An 18,714-nucleotide genomic window follows, 5' to 3' on the forward strand; every position below is an offset into this window, starting at 1 on the left:
CTTTCTGCTTAGCAGTGACACGAGGTGTGCAGCAGAGAAGAGCCCTAGACTAGAGCATTGAGAATTAACAGATGTTCAGTGGTGATGAGTTTGAAGTTTCAGCTAAGGAATATCACAGCAGGTTGCAGAACTGCAGCAAAGCTGTGGGTGGAAAGGCCTGAAAGACTGTATCATCTCCTCATGAAGGGAAACTAAAATTAGTCTACTGCTTTTCAAGTAACAAAATATTGTGACATAAAGCAAGGATTTAAATTATGCAGTGGAAGACTGAAAAGGAACAGAATTGCTTACAGACCTTCAGTCCGCATTAGTTCATGTCATGCGTGCTACCTTTACTATCTTTAGCTTCAAGTATATTCTCTGTTGCATGTATGGAAGACTCAGTAAACCATGCTTCACATCCCTGACCGTGTGCTTCTGCCATTAAACTGTGTCTTCTCAGCAATTTCTGCCTTCCTTTATATGGCAAAACCTGTTTAACATTTTTTGTATGTACACACGTGCTGATTACTTGGCCTTTTATAGCAAATAAAACCCACATTGACATGTGTTTGGTTAAGTAGTATGGCCGCTTGATGTTTTTCTGAACCCCAAGGTAACAGGTACCTGACGGTAGGTATGTTTTCCAGTGCTCTTTCTGATTCTGTAAAGCTGAGCTTTGTTTGATGAATAGCTTAAATATAACTTGTCATTTGATTAGCATAATGAGAAGTGAAATGAATGTTCAGTTATTTTGGGGGTAAAACTCTTTTATCGTCCTAGCCTTCAGGTTCTGATTAGCTGATGTTGTTGTTTACAGGGAACATCTGGACCAGATCCCACCACTGTATATGTTGATATGAGGGCACTGAGGCATGACAGGTCAGAACCACCTTTTTCTTTTTCTCTAATACACACAATTAACAGTTTCTAGCAAGAAAGCTACTTCAGCACACCTCGTAGTCATGAAGACCTGTGTAGTCCTCCTGAATAATTTGTGCTAACTCTTACCAGTGAGCAGACAGACGTTTTTATTGGTTGGTTAATTAATTTTACCATTGATAAAACTGAAGCATCCGACATCACCACTGTGATGACTAACAAGATTTCCCTGCTTTTAATGCCTTCAGGATTTCCTGAGACTTGTATTCAGGTGGTGCAGGCCTAGACAGTCCCTAAGAAATGGAGACCTGTTGGGTCTCTTGGCTTCACAGAGTTGTTTCTGCTGGGTTGGCAAACAGCAGGGAGACCGTGGGGGGGAATTTGCTGCAATTCTTAATGCTGCAAGACAATGAGGGAATGGATCATTGGCTTCAGCCATTGTGAGCAACCACATTCTGTAATTGTGGGTACCTTCTAGTTCTTTTTTTCATGTTGGATATATACAAGAAGCAAGAACTAAAATTTATTACTAACGTTATTAAGGAGATGCCTGAAATCTTACGGTTGGAATGAAACTTGTGATTTTAGATGTAATTTTAGAAAATTCCCATGCACATGTCTTTCAGTTTTCCAGTACTTTGGTTAAAAGGCTAGCAGGTAATCTCTTTACAAAATTTTAACAAAACAATGATGTTTCGTTAACTCTGGGAGGAAAGGAGAAGGGAGATTGTTCTTTTTCTTTCATGCTTCTTAAAAGCTTAGCAAAGAATTTGTTGCCCTTAGGTGAATATGAATTTTGGCTATATCAAAGTGACCAGCTCAGCTTGCAAGAGGCAGACCTCAGGGCACTGCAGGCCCAAATTATCCTCTGGATAGTTAAGTCAGATACACATACAGATGCATTCTTGGAGTGCATGGTGTTTGACAGATGGATGAAAGGAACTGGAACACACTTGACTTTCTCAACTTTTCTTTATTCCTTTTGCACATACTTATCAACAGTAATGCTTATATTTGATCCATCCTTTGGGGTGCTACTGTCTGCATAACCCAAATGTAGAAAATCTGGTCTTGCTGACCCAGCAGCTGCAGTACTGTGTAGACACAGTCCATGCTCATACTCAACCCAGTGAAAAAAACGTGGTTTTGTAAAAAGGTGTAATTGTTATGTGAGCCTAACATCTCTGCATTGCACTTTTGAAAGGAGATTCCTTAAGAAATCAAAAATTCTGAATTATTTATGTTGTAAAAAGGATATTAGAAGTGGGGCATTTCTTTACCTAATAGCAGAGCAAACACTGTGATCAGGGTAGGTCTCATCCATCCTGTGGATTCTTCTGCACTCAGTGGAAAGGCACACACACCACCAGTGTATTGTTACTGCAGACATGCACCAGCATGGGATGAATTGAACTTTAAGGTACTTTTCTTTCTGTATTGATAAGGAAGGAAGCTTTGGAAATCAAACGCTTACTTTTAACAGACGCAGTAAACTGAAATTTATTTACCCATAGTGTTTGCTTTAATCTCAGAGCTATGAAATGGTTGCAGTTAAGTTGAACACTATGTAGATAGATCCATGTAAGCATCATTCAAGCGCAGAAGAAAGAGCTGATGAATCACTAAAACTACAGTTGTAGCTATAGAGGGGAAAGAAAAAAGCAAGTGTAGATTAATTCCTTATTTGGAATTATTTTTGCTGAGGGGAGAAGGAAATTTATAGAACATCCATTGGAAATGAAGTATATAGAAACATACATAGAAAGAGAACATAGAATTTGCAGTTAGTTAATAAAAATTATAAACAATAAAAATAAAATTGTATATATTTATGTAGAGGAAATAAGATCTACTGTTTATAAAAGCTGCATAAACCATGGGTATACTATTTCTCTGCCTTTAGCATGTCATTGAGTAGTAGGCATTGTTATTGAGATCAGACTTTGCAGTATATTAATTTATATTTAGTGACTAGTTATACAGAACATGAAATACGATCTTTAGAGTTGGCTTCTCAGATTGTGGTAATGTAGATTTTAATTTGATGGATTAAAGCTGTGCCTCATTTACTCAGTCCTGTGGAATTCAGAATTAGATTCATGGGTCATAAATTAGGAGAGAAAACAACTTTATTTGACATAGTCTCTTCACACTTGCTGTTTCTAACCATTTTAGTGGAACTGAATGTCACTATTGCTTAACAGTAACTGAAAGATTGCTGTACATAGATGTGAGACTGTGTAGTAACAACCCACCAAGTCTTTGCAGGTCAGCCAGTCCCCCAGCAATCTGAAAAGTTTACTCTGAACATTTAATGTGAGAAGTTCTTTCACATTTTGTCGTTTAGAGGTTATTTTCCAGAATTTGAAAAAGACTGAACTTCTTTTTTTTTTCCTTGGCATAATAACACTTTCTAGTTCCTGCAAAAAGCAGCTGTAGTTCATCTCTTTGAGACTATTCAAGTCCTATTCACATCTATAGAAATTAATTATCAGGTTTAATATATTATTTTAGCTCATCTGGTAATTATGTGTTTGCATAATTGTTTTTTACCTCAAAGCTTAGGAAAATGTTGTCATTTGATGGGAGTTTAGATCAAAATACATGCAATTTGGGTAGAGATCTAGGAGTGGTCCATCAACCAAACTAGGTATTTTCTCCCAGCTCTCACTGAACTTGGATGGTTTGCTCCTTAGGTCAGGTTGGAGGTTCTCAGACACTTTATTTGTGCCTCTTTGTGGTTTTGAGCCACCAGTCCATTGGTGTAGCTGCTGGGACTCTGCAGCTCTGGCCGTTGCTGCCAGCTGGGGGAAATGACTGGGACTAGGCTCCCATGGAGGCCAGGAAACGTGTACCAAGGGCTACAACCACTCAGTCAGTGGCTGGCATCAGTTGTGTTAGTGGAAAAAGGCTTGATTGCCTAGCTGTGAACATCTGCTGGAGTATGGGAGCTCTATGGCTCATGTTATATTTACTAGCACTCATGAGATGTCCCAGGCACCCTGTGCTGTCCCAACTGGCATTAGAGCCTGTTTTTGGAAGCTGAGTAACATCCTAATAGCAAGACTATACAGCTTGGGCTTGCTGTTGGTGGCAGTACATCAGTATTGTTGTACTCAGCATCTAATTGATTTTCTAAGAATCAGTGTCCTCAGGATGGCCAAGAAAGAGTGAGCAAAAACAGGCAAGTCCCACATGGGCTGTTTAATGAGAAACTAGAAGACTCCTGAGTTAGCTCCAAGTGGCTGATACACCCTTGCACTGCAGTGCAATGTATTTTAGAGAGGTTAACTCAGATCCAAAAGGAAAAATACATGGATTAATGTTTCACCATGCATGAGCTGGCCTTGCAGCAGGCTGCAGTGGCACAGCACGGCTGCTGACTCACTGTACAGCTCAGGTCACATAAATGTGCCCGCACACATCTGCAGGGAGGGCAGATGCAACAAAACTCCCCGTTGGGTTGTTGGCGGCATCTCTCTGCCGCTGCCTCTGGGAAAAAACAACTTTACACACACACATACACAAAATAAAAAGAAAAATAAATAGGAGAAATAGGTTATCATTCATATTCTTGTCCCACTGTCTCAACTGCTGGTTTTCAGATCACTCCATCATCATTTTAGACCAGTCATGTTCTCCTCAGAAAGCTTTTCAGGTGGTTAAGCACAAGATACCTAAATACGCTAAAACCTGAGAGGTGCTTGGAAGATAAAAAAGAGAGAGACACTTTTCTCATCACGCCAAAACACCATATACATGAAAGATGTTGGCTTTTATAACACTTGCATGCTTTTGTAGCAGGAGAAATGTAAATTTAAAGCCCAAGCATCCCTTTTATCCGGGGTGTTCTAAAACAATATTGATATGTATTTATAATATTACAAATGTCCAACAAAAAATGCATCAATGATATTAACATAAAAATTTCACAGCCTCCTCATCCTTAAGAGCATTATTTCTTGATGCAAAAATAATTTATTGGCAAAACAAGCTGCTTTATCAAACTGAGAGTAGACCTCGTGTATTCAAATTAAATCTGCCTTTCACATAGACAGGGCAAAAATATTTTCTGAGTGTTTGAAAAAAAGGTCAGGCTGGATTTTCAAATGTTTCGATATATTTGTGAGTATTCTAAAACATACTTTTTCTTAGACTCATTTAAAACTGTTTTCAAAATGTTACTGGTTTAACCTGCTAAACTTTGGAATTACCTTGTATTTGTAACTATGTTGGTGTGAATAAGAAATAAAATACCATGAAAAATGTTGAAATATTCTGACTGCTTTGGATGTGTACTCTGTTTGTTAAGATAGGAACTACCTGAAGGATCAATCCATCTGGTGATGGCTGAGAGAGATCATTGATCTTCTCTTAAAATTGAAACTTCCTGCAAATCCTGTAGATAAACATTCCCTTGTGTCCCAATAGTCTTTTCTATAGCAAAACCCTTGTATCCTAATGTTGTCTTCTATATCAGAACCTTATCCAGAGTTTATTTTAAAAAGACAAATTAAAAGGAAACAAATCCATTGCAGTCTATGTCTACCCTCAAAAGCCAGTAAAAATGTCAAGTCATCTTGTTCAGTAGCAGGTAGTGACAACTTACAAGCTGTGATGGGGTAGAGACTTCGACTTCTAAGGGAGAGAGATGCTAATCAAGTCACATATGTATTGATGAAGCTTTTTATAGCATTTTGCATGCATTTGCAACAGACATTTTCCTCTTATTTTGACTACAAATTTTATTTAATCTGATTATTGAGCTACATGCATATTTTGTGCCAAACTGGGCAAGAATGAAAACTTTTGAGCCACTCTCAATTTTGTTTAATGCCATCTCTAGTTTTATATATGCAGGTATCCTTACCCCTCATATCCTTCTGATCCTGTCTTTAAATTCCAGTATTCTCTTTGGTGAAATAATAGATGCATTAAACAATCATTTAAATTATTCAATTTCATCTAGTTAAGTCTGTATTTTATCTTTTTTTAGCAGGGATAGAAAAATGGAGAATTTAGTTTACTAAACCCTTTTGCAGCTTAATAAATTTCCTTTTGAGCTGCACGTAATGATGAGCTGTTTGGATGGTTTCTTGGTCACAGACATTGTGAGGCAGCTGGCAGCAAAAAGGGAGCCAAATCCAGATGTGGGATATGACCAAATAGATTAGAAGCACCATTAGAACCTATGTAGGTTCAAGTGACTGATTTGATAGTCTGGTTATCATTCAATTTGTGGCTTGTACCCATAGTACCTCATCGAAATATTCCCACTCCATCATTAGAACTATTATTTTAATCTGGTTACACTCCGTCGGGTACAGATAGGTGTCTTCCCTTTATATGTGGTCACTGACATCTTGGAGTGCAGCAAATTAGCGTATCTCTTAAAAACAGGTGACCTTTGAACATACTTACGTCATCAGCGGACTTGATTTCTTAGAAAGTCGTTTGCATGTTGTGCTAAATCTAATTTTTTGGAGGGAGTTTGGGGGTATTCAGAGATCTCTGAACTTCCATCAGGGTTGCTCAGACATTGTCTCCTTGACAGAGGTGATTTCAGAGAATGGAAATTCTGAATCTCATTCCCCAGGAAAGCAAGGGAACACTTGCAGCTTTTCAAAGATATGTGAAAACAGTTACTTAGGATTTATTTTTATGGATTTCTTATATGCTGAGCCCAGTCTCAAATGCAGGTTGCTATCAGAAAAAATCAGTTAAGGCTTTAGCTTCATTTTAATGTATTCCAGCATTTCAGACATCATGCAGGAAAAAAAAAGTAGCCTTTTATTCTGGCTGTCAATTGTTTATCCTTCTCCTCCATATTTTACTGAAACATTCATGTTGTGTATACATTGTTTTGGGTAATACCAAGCAACAAAGCCACAGGAGCTTTTTTGCTAATTCTCAAATACTTCTACTCCATCTAGCTTGAAAAATACTCTTATTATAGGGTTACCAGCCAGAAGAACTATTTAGCTAAATTATTCCCTAAGCTATAGCCACAGCAGTGCTCCATAGCACAATCACAGCATGAAAGATAACCATTTTGTAGTCACATAGTAGAGAAAAGAGACTGGGGGAGGGGGTGCAAGACATATGTCAGAAGGAGACACACTAATGGCAAGTGACAGTAAAATAGTTACCTTTCGTGAAACTTTAATTGATTAATCATACTTGAAAGCCATTTGCCAATGGTAGCAAAAGAGAAGTTTTGAACAGGACTCCCTGATGCGCTGGGAAGCAGTGTTTTTTCCAGCTCTTGTAATAGGTTACAGAATACAGAGCCCAGTTGCAGGTTAAAGAAGACCCCAGTTTTCAATTACTCCCCATGTGTGGGGTCCAAAGGGGTAATTAAAATCTATTATTGCCCCATCTGACACCCAGCCACCTTTTGCCTTGCAATTAGATTCAGTAGGTAAAGTGCGTAGAGTATTTTGAGGTTTGAAGTGCTATATACCTGGTAAACTGTTCAAAACATAGACCTCACAAGTCACTGGCCTGAGAAAGCCACCAGTGCTTTATATGCAGTAAGCTTATTTGCAGGTTGGTCAAGTAATACCTCCAGCAGTGCCACTCCAGTCATCCCAGGCTTTGAGGATCTCATATGGGTAGCTCCAAGTCCAAGTTTCACACATCACATCTATGATCACCCATGCTTTTATTTTAAGACTGTCTGTTGCTTTAGCTGTTCGGGCTTTTTTCTGATGTCACAGAAAGAGATCTTTTCATGGAAAAATTTCACCTCTGTGAAGCCAGTAGAAAAGGTAACTCAGTTGAGAGGAGAAGGGGTTGAGGTCTGTAAAATAAAACCTAGGTTCCTCAAAGTTTTAAGTAAGTTGAGTAAAGATACAGTTTGATTTTGAGGAGTCTTTGTAGAGACGTTTGGCTTTTAGGCATTTGCCTATTAACTGACAGAATCTCATTAGTGAATTTAAGCTGACTGTCATGGCACTGGCAAAACCCTCCTCGTTTTTCTTTTCTTTTTTTTTTCTCAGGAGAGGATGCAGGCTTGGCCTTTTAGTGGCATCACGTTTTGTTTCTGCCATGCAAACACTGCTGTTGTAAAAATCCCCTTGATACTGTTTCTGATCTATGGGAAACAAATCTCCTAGAGAGAAAAGTTAATTTGGGCTGATAAGCATCATGTTAATTCTTCCAATTCTGACTTAGAGGAGAAGTCCAAGCCTGGCTGGAATGGAGGAAGGGTTCTCTCTTGCTGTTCCTTCTTGCGTCAGGGGACAAATCAGGAGACTTACTCAACCTCTGTGCGCTGTATTAGGAATAAAGCTGATAACCTGGGAAACTGAAGGGCAGCAGACATACTGCTTAAGTGTGAGGATCCAGTGTTATAACAAAATTTGTAAATGTACTTTGCAGCTTTGCAAGATGCTTCATATTTCCAGTCATAAGGCAAGGGCAGGAGAAAGGGACAAACATCCAGTAACTTTTGATGGAAAGTCACCCCCTCTTGTCCTAATAAGTCTGAGCTGTAAGACTAAACTAGGGGGATGGGAGCTCTACAAAGCAATTTCTGTGCTTTCTAAAGCAAGATTGCTAGCTCCTGAAGTATTTCCTCTCTTGAAACAAGTCTGTTTCTTCTTTGATAAAGTAATCTTCAGGGGATCAGGATATTATGATTTTAGTAGAACAGGACAATAAGAGTTAGCTTTAAATGTGGTTTTGAAAGAGGATGTGGTGGTTTAGCATACTTTAGCTACAAATCAAGAAATTTCAGTTATATTTCCCTGGAGGGCTGAGCACAAAGAGAATACTCTCTTGCATACCAAGTAAGACAAAGACAAAGAGAAACAAAAAGCCGTAGCTTTCCAGGAAAGTAGGTGTACTGCGGTTGTACATTTGTGTACAACTGCAGTCAATGTTTGCAAGTGCCATTTGCATGAGGTTTTTCAAACCTGGGTAAGAGAACTAGATGGAAAATGGTTCCACTTTTGTTTGTTTTTACAAACCGGTTTTGAATTTCACAATAATATTCCAGCTTTTACACCAACATTTTTATTCCTGAAGAATGTCTTATGCTGTTAAAAAGAAAGGGATTCCCCATTTTGGAGTATACTGAGCTTCTTTGGTGTTACAGGTCCCTCTTTTTCAGTCATACTCCTTACAGGAGATGAGAATTGCTAAAGCAAGCTGTCCACTCACATTTCAGAGGAAGATTTATTGAAAATGTTTCTTTTTTTCCCTACAAGCAATACTTTTTACTTTCTCTCTGTCCATGGTCTTCACAGATAAAATGCATTATGTATTTGATTTTTACAGATGTTGTATTCTGAGGCGTAATTTGCTTTGCTTCTTTCATTTTGGTATATACTACTAAGGGAGAACTGAACAGAGATTCTTTGAAAATGCCAAGAGTGATCAGCATTGAGTACGTTTACTGATTCAGTAGTGGAGGAAAAAGTGCTGCTTTCCCATAGTGCTATCATAGAGTGCATTTCACAAGAGACGTCCTTTGGAAAGGAAAATACTGAATTCATAGAATCAGCTAGGTTGGAAAAGACCTTAAAGATCATCAAATCCAACCATTACCCCAGGACTGCCAAGACCACCACTAAGCCATGTCACTGAGGGCCTCATCTACATGGTTTCATAACACTTCCTGGAATGGTGGTTCCACCACTTCCCTGAGAAGCCTGTTCCAATGCCTGACTATCCTCTCTGTGAAGAAATTCTTCTTAATATCCAATCTAAAAATTGGATGTTCATAGGAATTTTGGAGTGAGCCTTTGTAGCTTCTGCAGACCCAGCCACAGACTGAGGTATGCTAGGAGAGGTATGCTAGAACACTTCCTAAGTGTTTTCCATCCCTCTTTTCTTTCCCCTATTCTCTTGCCAACCTTTACTGGAGGACAGGGCCTTTGTTGTCCCACATGCTGACAGTTCTTTGTGAGAAATAATACAGTGGAGGATGCTGTGCTGGTGGTTACTCCTGCAAAATGGGCTGTCACCTCTGGGACCCACTCCAGCTTTGCTAGCCTCAGGCTCTTGTTTGGCTCTTATTGTCAGTGGAGTCTCTGGCTGTAGGAATACTGAATGGTTAGGATTGGGAAGGATAGCTGTGAAAAGCAGTAAAAGCATCCTATATTTATATAAGGATCCATCACTAACTTGGTTAGAGATGTAATATCCTCTTGAATGGCTCTCTTCAACAATTCTTAATACATTGCTTCAAGCTTCACATATCCTTCTTGATATTGCATATACTGAATGTGCCTGTTTGCAGAAGATGAAGTTATGCGAAGAGACTTGTGAAGCTCAGCCAGGCTTTGCAATAAGTCTCCTGTGCTAAGGACACAGTGCCTTCAGGTGTACAAGGTGCTGCTTGTGGCACCACTGACCTTTTCTTCAGAGTGGTAATCTGCAGCTCTAATTCAGCTGAAAAAATAGCTCTGTGTATTGAAGTTTTCCATGCACGTGAAACATCCTTGGCGGTTGTTAAGGAGAGGGAACTTTCTGCAAATTCTCCCCAAAAATGCAGGGTGAGTCAGCTGGTGGTGTGAATGTGGAAGGTTGTAGCAAGATAAGGGGGCAGGTGAAAGAGAATCGATTTCAGAAATTCCACCTTCAATTACATTGTGTGAATGTAGAATATGAATATTACATCGGGGAAGCTAAAATTATTTCCATCATTTGTTAACAACAGATAAGCTAATACAATTAGATGAGGATGTTCTCAGATCCCAAGTTTGTTGTAATGAAAGTTTTCCCCATGTGTGGAGTCTCTTTTTCTCAATTAGAACTGGGAAGATAAAGAGAAAAGCACATTGTATTAAACAGAATCATCGGATCACAATTGTGATTATGAAAAGTGCTGTAAAAACAATTAGTGATAAACACTGTGTCCTGAGAGGTTTGTGATCTACATAAAAAGATAACAGCTGAGTGCAGCATTATGCCTGGTTTTGCAAATATGCAATAAAAAAAGGCACACAGAAAGGTGATGCTCTGCCTGATGGGACACCGTAGGTGGGAGGTACGGACAGGAGGGAGACCAAATTCTCCAGAGTCTCCCAGTCCATTGCTTTCACTTGAAATAGCTGTGTACTGTGCTTTGGAAGTCTGCAAAGTTAATTTAAACACATTTAATGTAGTTCACAAGTGAAAGTTGAGCATTTCACGAGTGAAAGTTGAGCATTTTGAAGTACTTCAAGGTTGAAAGCAGACATAAACATGGCTTAGGTCTTTTGCGTATTACCAGAGTCTTATGTGATAAAATTGATGTTACTCTTTTAGTCTCTGAAGCTTTGAATATTCCCTTTCTGAACAAGAGTTCCTCTCTCATTTTGATCTCTTTGGAGCTCTCTTACATCCTTTTGTTACCTTTTCTACTTCTTTGTTCAGCCGTCTGAAGGACTGGAAGTTCTTTGCTTTTGACCTCAGGGAATTTGGGACATGAAGTGTAATTTAGGTTTATAGTGAGAAAAAGTCTTTATATTAAAGGAAGTGATTTAGTGCTAATTCTTTAACTGAACTTGTTGATTATTGAATTAACAGGATTAAAATGTGTCCTAGACATATAGAAGATTTAATGGTTGTTCATTTTGTTGGCTAAAGTTCACCTCAGTCCAGGAGTCTCTTTTTTCGTTCTCTCTTGCATTTATCCATTATCTGAATTTGTCATGTGATGGGAGAAAAACTGCTCTGAGGACACCAGAGTGATGCAGGGAAACCTTCTTCATTATCTAGATTTTCCCTTCAGACTGTGTGTTCAGCTATGCAATTTTCCTGCTTTTCAGATCTGGTTATTTGAACGGGGTGTATGATTTTGTAAGGCAGAGCTTGTATTCTTTGATCCATATTTCCATTTCGGTTAAAATGATCTCCTTAACTTGTTAGTTCTGGAATAGTTCATGTAAAAATATTTTACTATTTGAATAAAGAGAAGATGCACTGGAAGTCTTGAGTGGCAGAGTGCAGGATCCCACCATTACCTGCAGTGCCCATCTTTCCCCTACCTGTAGAAAATCAGAACAGGCTGCATTAGCTCTTTCCCACCACCAGGCACCTTCTTAATGTCAGACAGCGATAACTAAATGAAAGGTGTTGATGGTGGCAATGCCATTTGAGTCACAACTGTGAAATCACTGTGCTGTGGATATAGCTACACAAAAGCGTATGTGATCTCTGTCGTTATATGCTTTACAATTAGGTTTTGGTTAAAATTTCTAATGGTTTAGGTGGTTGTCTTTTTTCACCAGAAGAAGACTGCTCTCTTGAAATCCAAAGAGTCAGTTTTGACAGGTCTTTTCCAGCTTAAGGAAAATTAAGGTGGAAGTCTCAAAGTGGTCGAAATACCCTACTTTAACTTTTGAACTTTTGGTCATGAAGGTGGTTAAAGCGTTTTCATTTTAGACAGTTATGTATCTGAGATTTCAAAACAAACCTGAAACACGAGACATCAATAACCTCTTTTTCTGACCTGCAACATTATTTTTTTCAGATTCCATTTACACCTTCTTTCCATATTTCACTAGCTTTTTCATGTTTCAATTACAGTTTAATATACAAAAATTTTCGAACATCAATTTTTTGTGGGATAAGAAAATATCCACTTTTCCCCCAAAGCTCAGCTTCTAATGTAAAATGGCAATCAGCAGGAAAACTTAAGAAACCAAAAAGACCATAGGCTGTTTCTTTCTGACACAGAAAGGCTATAGACAAGGAGGGGACTTATATACAATGAATTTTTGATACTTATTAGGCTATATGTGTATCACATCCTATCTGATTCCCTCTAGTTTTGTCCCTGAAGGTTTGCAAGAGTGGCAGCATCCCAAAACAGATACTGAGATCAGTATGCAAATAGCTAGTATTAAAAAAAAAAAACAAACCAAAGCTGGACTTCCAGGCTGGCAAAGTGGCATGGTGTGAGAACAGACCGCTCAAGATGGGAGGAAGGGTTGGCAGGGTGGAAAGGGAAATAAGAGTTTGAGATGATGGAAGGTGCAGTGCTTCACTGCTGCCCAAGCCTGGATCGCAGCAGCAGATGCTGTCACTCTGGCAAGGAGGAGGGCAGTTGCCATGGCTCAGCTTGTGAGCATGGCTATAAAGGAAAGAAAAATGTTCCAATATGTGGGTTTGGGCAAGTGTTAGGGTAAAAGGCAAACATTTTAGCTGAGTAATATTTAAAATGAAAGGAGACAGTGGGAAAAATTCCTTTGAATTGGACATGGAGAGCTAGTTAGAAATAACAAGAGGAAGCTAAGAATGGTTTGTGCCAAGTTTTGCAGAGCAAAAAGGTTCCTGAATATGAAATACATTCAGCTGAGAAATAAACTCCGAAGGGAAGTGGAAGAAGCCCCATCATTTGAAATACTATAGCTGGAGTAGACAAAGCACTTGAAAGTGCACTGCAGGGAACAGTCTTTCTTTGGCAGGGAGCAAGACTTGGATGACCTCATAGCTTCTTTCCATCTCTATTAGAATCACAGAATCCACAGTCTTTCTCAAAGCAACAGCACAGCCGGCTTTGAAGGTTTGCCCAGTTTTGGCATCGTAACGTTGGTTAGTACCACTCCACACGCTCCGGCCCCTGCAGATTCCCAAAGCAATAGTTAATAGCTCTGCTGACACACTCTCTGATTAGTGTGAAATACTGACAAGCTGTGGAATGTATTTTGGAGAAGTTTCATTACCAAATGGACCAGATCTGAAAAGGATCATAAACAAAATTTGCAGTTTCATGTAAGATAGTTGGTCAGAAAGACATTGTTAGTATATTTCAGTATCTCCTTTGCTGCACAGTGATTGCAGTGCCGAGTTAGTTATACCTTGCCAGTTTTTATTCTGAAGTCAGATTTCAATCCTACTTTTCTCTAGTGTTCAATTTAAAGGAGATGAAATCGGCCCAATGTATTAAATTGTAACAAGGAAAGAAGTTTAGCATATGCTGGTGTTGTAGCTGCATTCCTTATTAAATCCCAGTAGCCAGACTTTGAAACATAGGCAGCTTTCTCAACTTACAGCTCCTGTTAGAGATTTCTTAAGAAAGAAAGACTTAATTCTTAGGAACAAGTGAAAAAGAAAATTAAAAGTTACACTATCCTGTATTATACTATATAAGGCTACAGATTCATTGTGTGTTGCCATTGCTTATAGCTTTGTAACAGTGTCACGATTCTTAAACCTCTGCCTCTTCCCTTCAGTGAGACTTTTTGGTGGGAGAGAAGCTCTGTGTCTGCTCTACGTTGGGTCACTCGTTTCTGTTTTCCCTCTAAGCTTGGCTGCAAACCAGCAGAAGGTGGTTTTTTCGCCCCAGGGCAGCATTTTTCTCCTATCCACTTGATTTTCAGGCTCTTTGCCCAGGCTGGCTCTACTGCCATGATCTCCTCTGCCCTTCCCAGCAAGACTCAAAGGCAGCAGAAAGCAGCAGGAAGGCTCTGTGCTCACTTTGCATGACACTCTTTTCACTCCCAACAAAAAATGGCTGGAGCACTGCAGAGAAACAGGACTTGTCCTTTCTAGACCTCTGCTGTCTGGGAGCACGTTAGGGTTATTTGGGAATGTGGAGAAGGTTTACCAACATTGTCCTAAGAAAGCTTTATTCTCAAAGGGTCGGAAAGGCCCTGTGCTCTGTCTTTTTGCCTTTCCTGCCAAACCAGCCTTGATAGTGATTCTGCTCACTTGAGAGGGAAGCAAAGAAGTTTTCAATCATGTCTGTGTTTGTCAGTGGAAGAATGGAAATCTCTTGGGAAAGAGTGGGAACAATTGAATTTATTTTATTCTGAGGCACAGTAAAACTCATTTTAAAAATTATTACCTAATGTCCATAATTTATTCACAGTACTAGTCCCAGCAGAGTTAATAAGACTATTACGCACTTAAAATTAACCGTGCACATAGGAGTCAGAAACAGCAGAATGTAATGTTTTACTTCACTTTTTGTAAATCTCTTTGTGGCACAATATCTTTTATTATTTCAGCGCTGTTGAGAGGTTTAACAGCATGTTCCCAAATGGATTGTGAGCTTAGCAGAAACTTTCTAAAACGGAGCCTAAGTTCCTGAGCGCTAACAGCACCCTCGCAGAAAACCTCCATGGAAATGCTGTTTCTATGTTTAGTGCACTGCCATGATAAGTGGAGGAATGTGAGGCAGAAAGCACAGAGTGGGAGAGGTTTAACACAGTTGGAAACTGAGAAATTGTGCCTCATGGATCATCATGTGCTAAAAAATCAGGCAAGGTTAAAGGAAATAGAGAAGGGAACTAGAAGAATATGGTAGTGATAATAAGAACAAGGTGGGAAGCACAGTTGCTGAAAGCAATGAGGAAAGAGATTTTCAGATTTATGAATGTTGATTCATTTCCAGTAGTCTCCTCATTGACTATTGAATGTATAGCTTTATTATATGTGGTTTCTGCTAGGCCTGGAGTTCAGCAGCACTTCACTGAGAAATTGAGCAAAGGCCAGCAGTATCTCTGGGCAGCTGGACAGCTCTGACATACACTTCTCCTGCCCCAGAGGTTTTTTTACCTCTGATATCCAGACTGAATTCTTTTTAAACCAATTTTAAATTCAAATAAAGCACTTCTTGACCTTTGTTACACCATCACTCTTAGCAATGCTTATGGCCCAAGTTTTCCCAGTTGTCTCTTTCTAAAGATTTTCTCTATTTGACAAATGTTGGTAAATAGTAAGATCACTCTGTCTGTTAAAGGAGATACAAAGTGGTTAGAATGATGATTCAGCTACCTGTCTGCAAGCAGTTATCTAAAGATTGAAGATTTCAGTTGTTTGGAAGAGCTTAAAAGCATTTTCTAGTTCTGCACTAACATGCATTTTACAGAACAAAAATTTACATTAAAAAGCAGAATACTGGCATTATTAACAACTGCTTTTTGCCATATTTTCCATATGCCGTCATTTGTAAAGCCTTTGATGCATACTCCTAAATACCTATGATTTGTCTTGCCATTTGAACAGCAATGAAGTGTGGCTTATGTAGACATACCCCTTATAGACTAGCATTAATTTAGTCTTGCATATACATCTTACAGTAAGGCTCCTGTGGCCTGGCGTTCTGCTGCCCTGTATCTGTGTCCCTAGTTGAACAGGTGGACGTTGTACCTTCACTGCTTTTGCCATGAATCCAGTGGTAGCCCTACAGGTGGTGGGAGGCTCAACAGAAAATGTAGAAAACATGAGCACATGTGCACCCCTGTAAGACAACAGGTTTAAGAGGGCAGTACAGTGTAAAACAAGGACAGTATAGCATCAAAGGTAGCACACGCAAGTGGTAATAAGTGCTTCAGGCTCTGTCTTGGGAGTTTTGTGGCAGTTGAACAAACGTTGGAAGGTGGTTCCTGTTATGTACCTTGCAGAAGAGCAGGTCAGGCTGCAGCTGCCTAAAGGTGACTGCACCAGGCAGTGCCCCTTCTGGGGCACTTTACATCCTGTCCCTCTCTTGGAAAAGCAGTCTGAAATTGCTGGGTTATTTGGGTTGTATCTCTTTCTGTTAGTGCAAGGAAGTGATGTGCAGTGCCTCAGGGCTTAGCCCTGCCCCGTTCGTGAGCGTTGAGAGACTTCCCAGAACCACAGATAAAATGCTATTCTCTTTTCCTGCCTTGACCTCGACAGTGCCAGCTTTTATAGAAGACTTTTGGAGCAAAGAAATTGTAAAAAAAAAAATAATAAAAAAAGCACTACCTTTTTCCATCTTCTTTACATTTAGAGGCTGAACTTGCCTTAGCTTTGTTCTTCTCCAAAGGACCTCTGGCTGAGGTCTCTGTGTCTCATCCCTCCTCTCCCAAATGGAGCACTGCGGTACTCCGTCTATAAAAAGACTTCAAAACAGTCCCAAAAAGATCTGTTGTGACTGCTTCCAACAGAGTGCAGTTTATGATCAGTTTAACCAGATCCAGTTCTCCACCCATCTACTCCTAGCTATGTCTTCCTCTCTTCCAGTGTTTTACCTTTACCTTTTACAGGGTTGGTTTTTAGGCAACTTGTAATGAGGTTTTTTTCTAACCAGAGCTGAGGGGAGGAAAGAGGTAAGAACAGCTCTTTTGCCAGAAGTCCAGATTTAGCTTGGTTAAGTGGATTATGAAAACTGTTGGGGAGTGGGAAGTTTAAGGTTTTCATGGGCTGTTAGGACTTTCAAGTTATCTCATTCAGGATGCAGGAATGCCTAGATGTTAGCAAATTTTCTTCAGCAATTACTGGCTGAGATCATCAGCTATTTTAGGTCTTCAAAGTGTCTCTCATTCTAATCTGCTGAGTACTTTTCCAAGGTTAAATGAGGGATTTCCTTCCAGACCATCATACCACTGAAGGAGAGCTGCCATTTCTGTGCCTTTAGTGGGAAAATAGGTTATCTAAGAAAGGAAGAGACTAGACAGCCACACTCAGAGAAAGGGTTTGACCTCAGCGGTAATAACATTTTTCATTAAATTATTTTTTAATATTAAGATATTTATCAAACACTGTCCATTGGAAATAATTAAACGATGGCAAATGCAAAGGCCAGGTTATGAGTTATTTTCGATATGATTTTGATTTTATCTGCTAGCTACTCGTGGAATGTGGTTGCTCACTCAGCTCACATGCTTTTTTGTGTCTGTGCCCCGGCATTTGTGATGTTCCTGTGGGAAATTAATATTTTAGATCCCTCTTGTTGTGAGTAAATTTGTGCATGGAATTCCATTTACAAAAGTCTATCAAAAACAAACAAAAGGCACCAACTACGTTTCAAGAATTTAATATTTAAGGAAATGTTCACACACATCTTTTTTTCATTATTTTCCCAGCTGTAAGTCTTGATGAAGATTAAATATTGGGCTCTATTATGTTCTACAGGATATAAGCTTCATCTGTTCCAAAAATAACATTAATCTCTGCAATCATTAACCATTCCTTTTAGAAATAAATGTTAATGAAAAGCAAATAAACACAACCATGTATTCTGCTTATTATCTTTACATGTATTTTACAGAGTTCGCTTAGTCGAAAGAGGATCTCCACATAGTTTGCCCCTCATGGAGTCAGGAAAAGTAAGTACCAAAAGAAGATTTAAATGTACCTTTTATGATAAATATTTTCAGTAAGTTTCCCTGGTTTTCATCCTTTTTTACATGGATGTGTTGAGAAAGGCTTTATCAGCTGTGCAGATTGAAGACTTCTCCTCACTGTTGGGGTTACAGAATGATGGTGGTAATTGATGCATTACTGCTCTCTCAGAAGCTGTACCTCCCTCTTGTATGCAAAAAGCATTTCTTTCTTTTATGCTAAAAGAAGGTATTTCATCCTCTGCATCTCACTCTTGAAACAGCCAACAAATGTGCCACTAGTAAATGCTGTTTTATGGATGTAGATCTACTTCCACTGAGAACTGATCAGCGATTACACATGCTGTACTCATAGGCTACTGATCATTTGTAAAGGGACTATCCCTGCTAGGTGGCATTACTGTGGGGACTGGGTGAGTACACAGGACCAGCACATGGACGTAGAAGAAGAGTCAGCATATGACTGCAGAAGTAACTATGTGCTTTCTTACTGCCTCGTATTTTCTATCAATAGATCCTCCCAGGAGTGCGTATAATTATTGCTAATCCAGAAACAAAGGGACCTTTAGGAGATTCCCATCTTGGTGAGGTGAGTCATGAAAACTTAACCTATGTATGCTCTGAACTAAATTGCAGAGATAAAGCTCGTCCTGTATGCCAGTGGTTTCCTGTAATATGTCTTACCAGATGCCTGGGTAAGAAAATTGGGAATTCTACAGGTCTTTACAGTATATAAAGTGTGTAGGGTGATATTTGTATCGTTAAGATTGTCAGTAACATACTTGATAAAAGCTAATAATAGCTCAAGTTTGTTAAAAAAATTGAA

The 18,714-nt window shown here is 39.2% G+C and overlaps 1 protein-coding gene across 1 annotated transcript in view; it reads left to right on the forward strand.

Moving 5' to 3' along the window:
• The window catches only part of DIP2C (disco interacting protein 2 homolog C), a gene marked incomplete at both ends in the record, with an annotated part of 321,979 nt that overhangs the window by 295,538 nt on the left and 7,727 nt on the right, over nt 1–18,714 (forward strand). The window contains 3 exons of the mRNA XM_080611663.1: nt 800–861; nt 17,816–17,873; nt 18,403–18,477. Of these exons, the coding sequence (XP_080467789.1) occupies nt 800–861; nt 17,816–17,873; nt 18,403–18,477 (195 nt within the window). The remainder of the gene's footprint in view (nt 1–799; nt 862–17,815; nt 17,874–18,402; nt 18,478–18,714) is intronic.

This window comes from Psittacula echo, assembly GCF_963264785.1.
Source record: "Psittacula echo genome assembly, chromosome: 2".
In the NCBI taxonomy this organism is placed as follows: Eukaryota; Metazoa; Chordata; class Aves; order Psittaciformes; family Psittacidae; genus Psittacula; species Psittacula echo.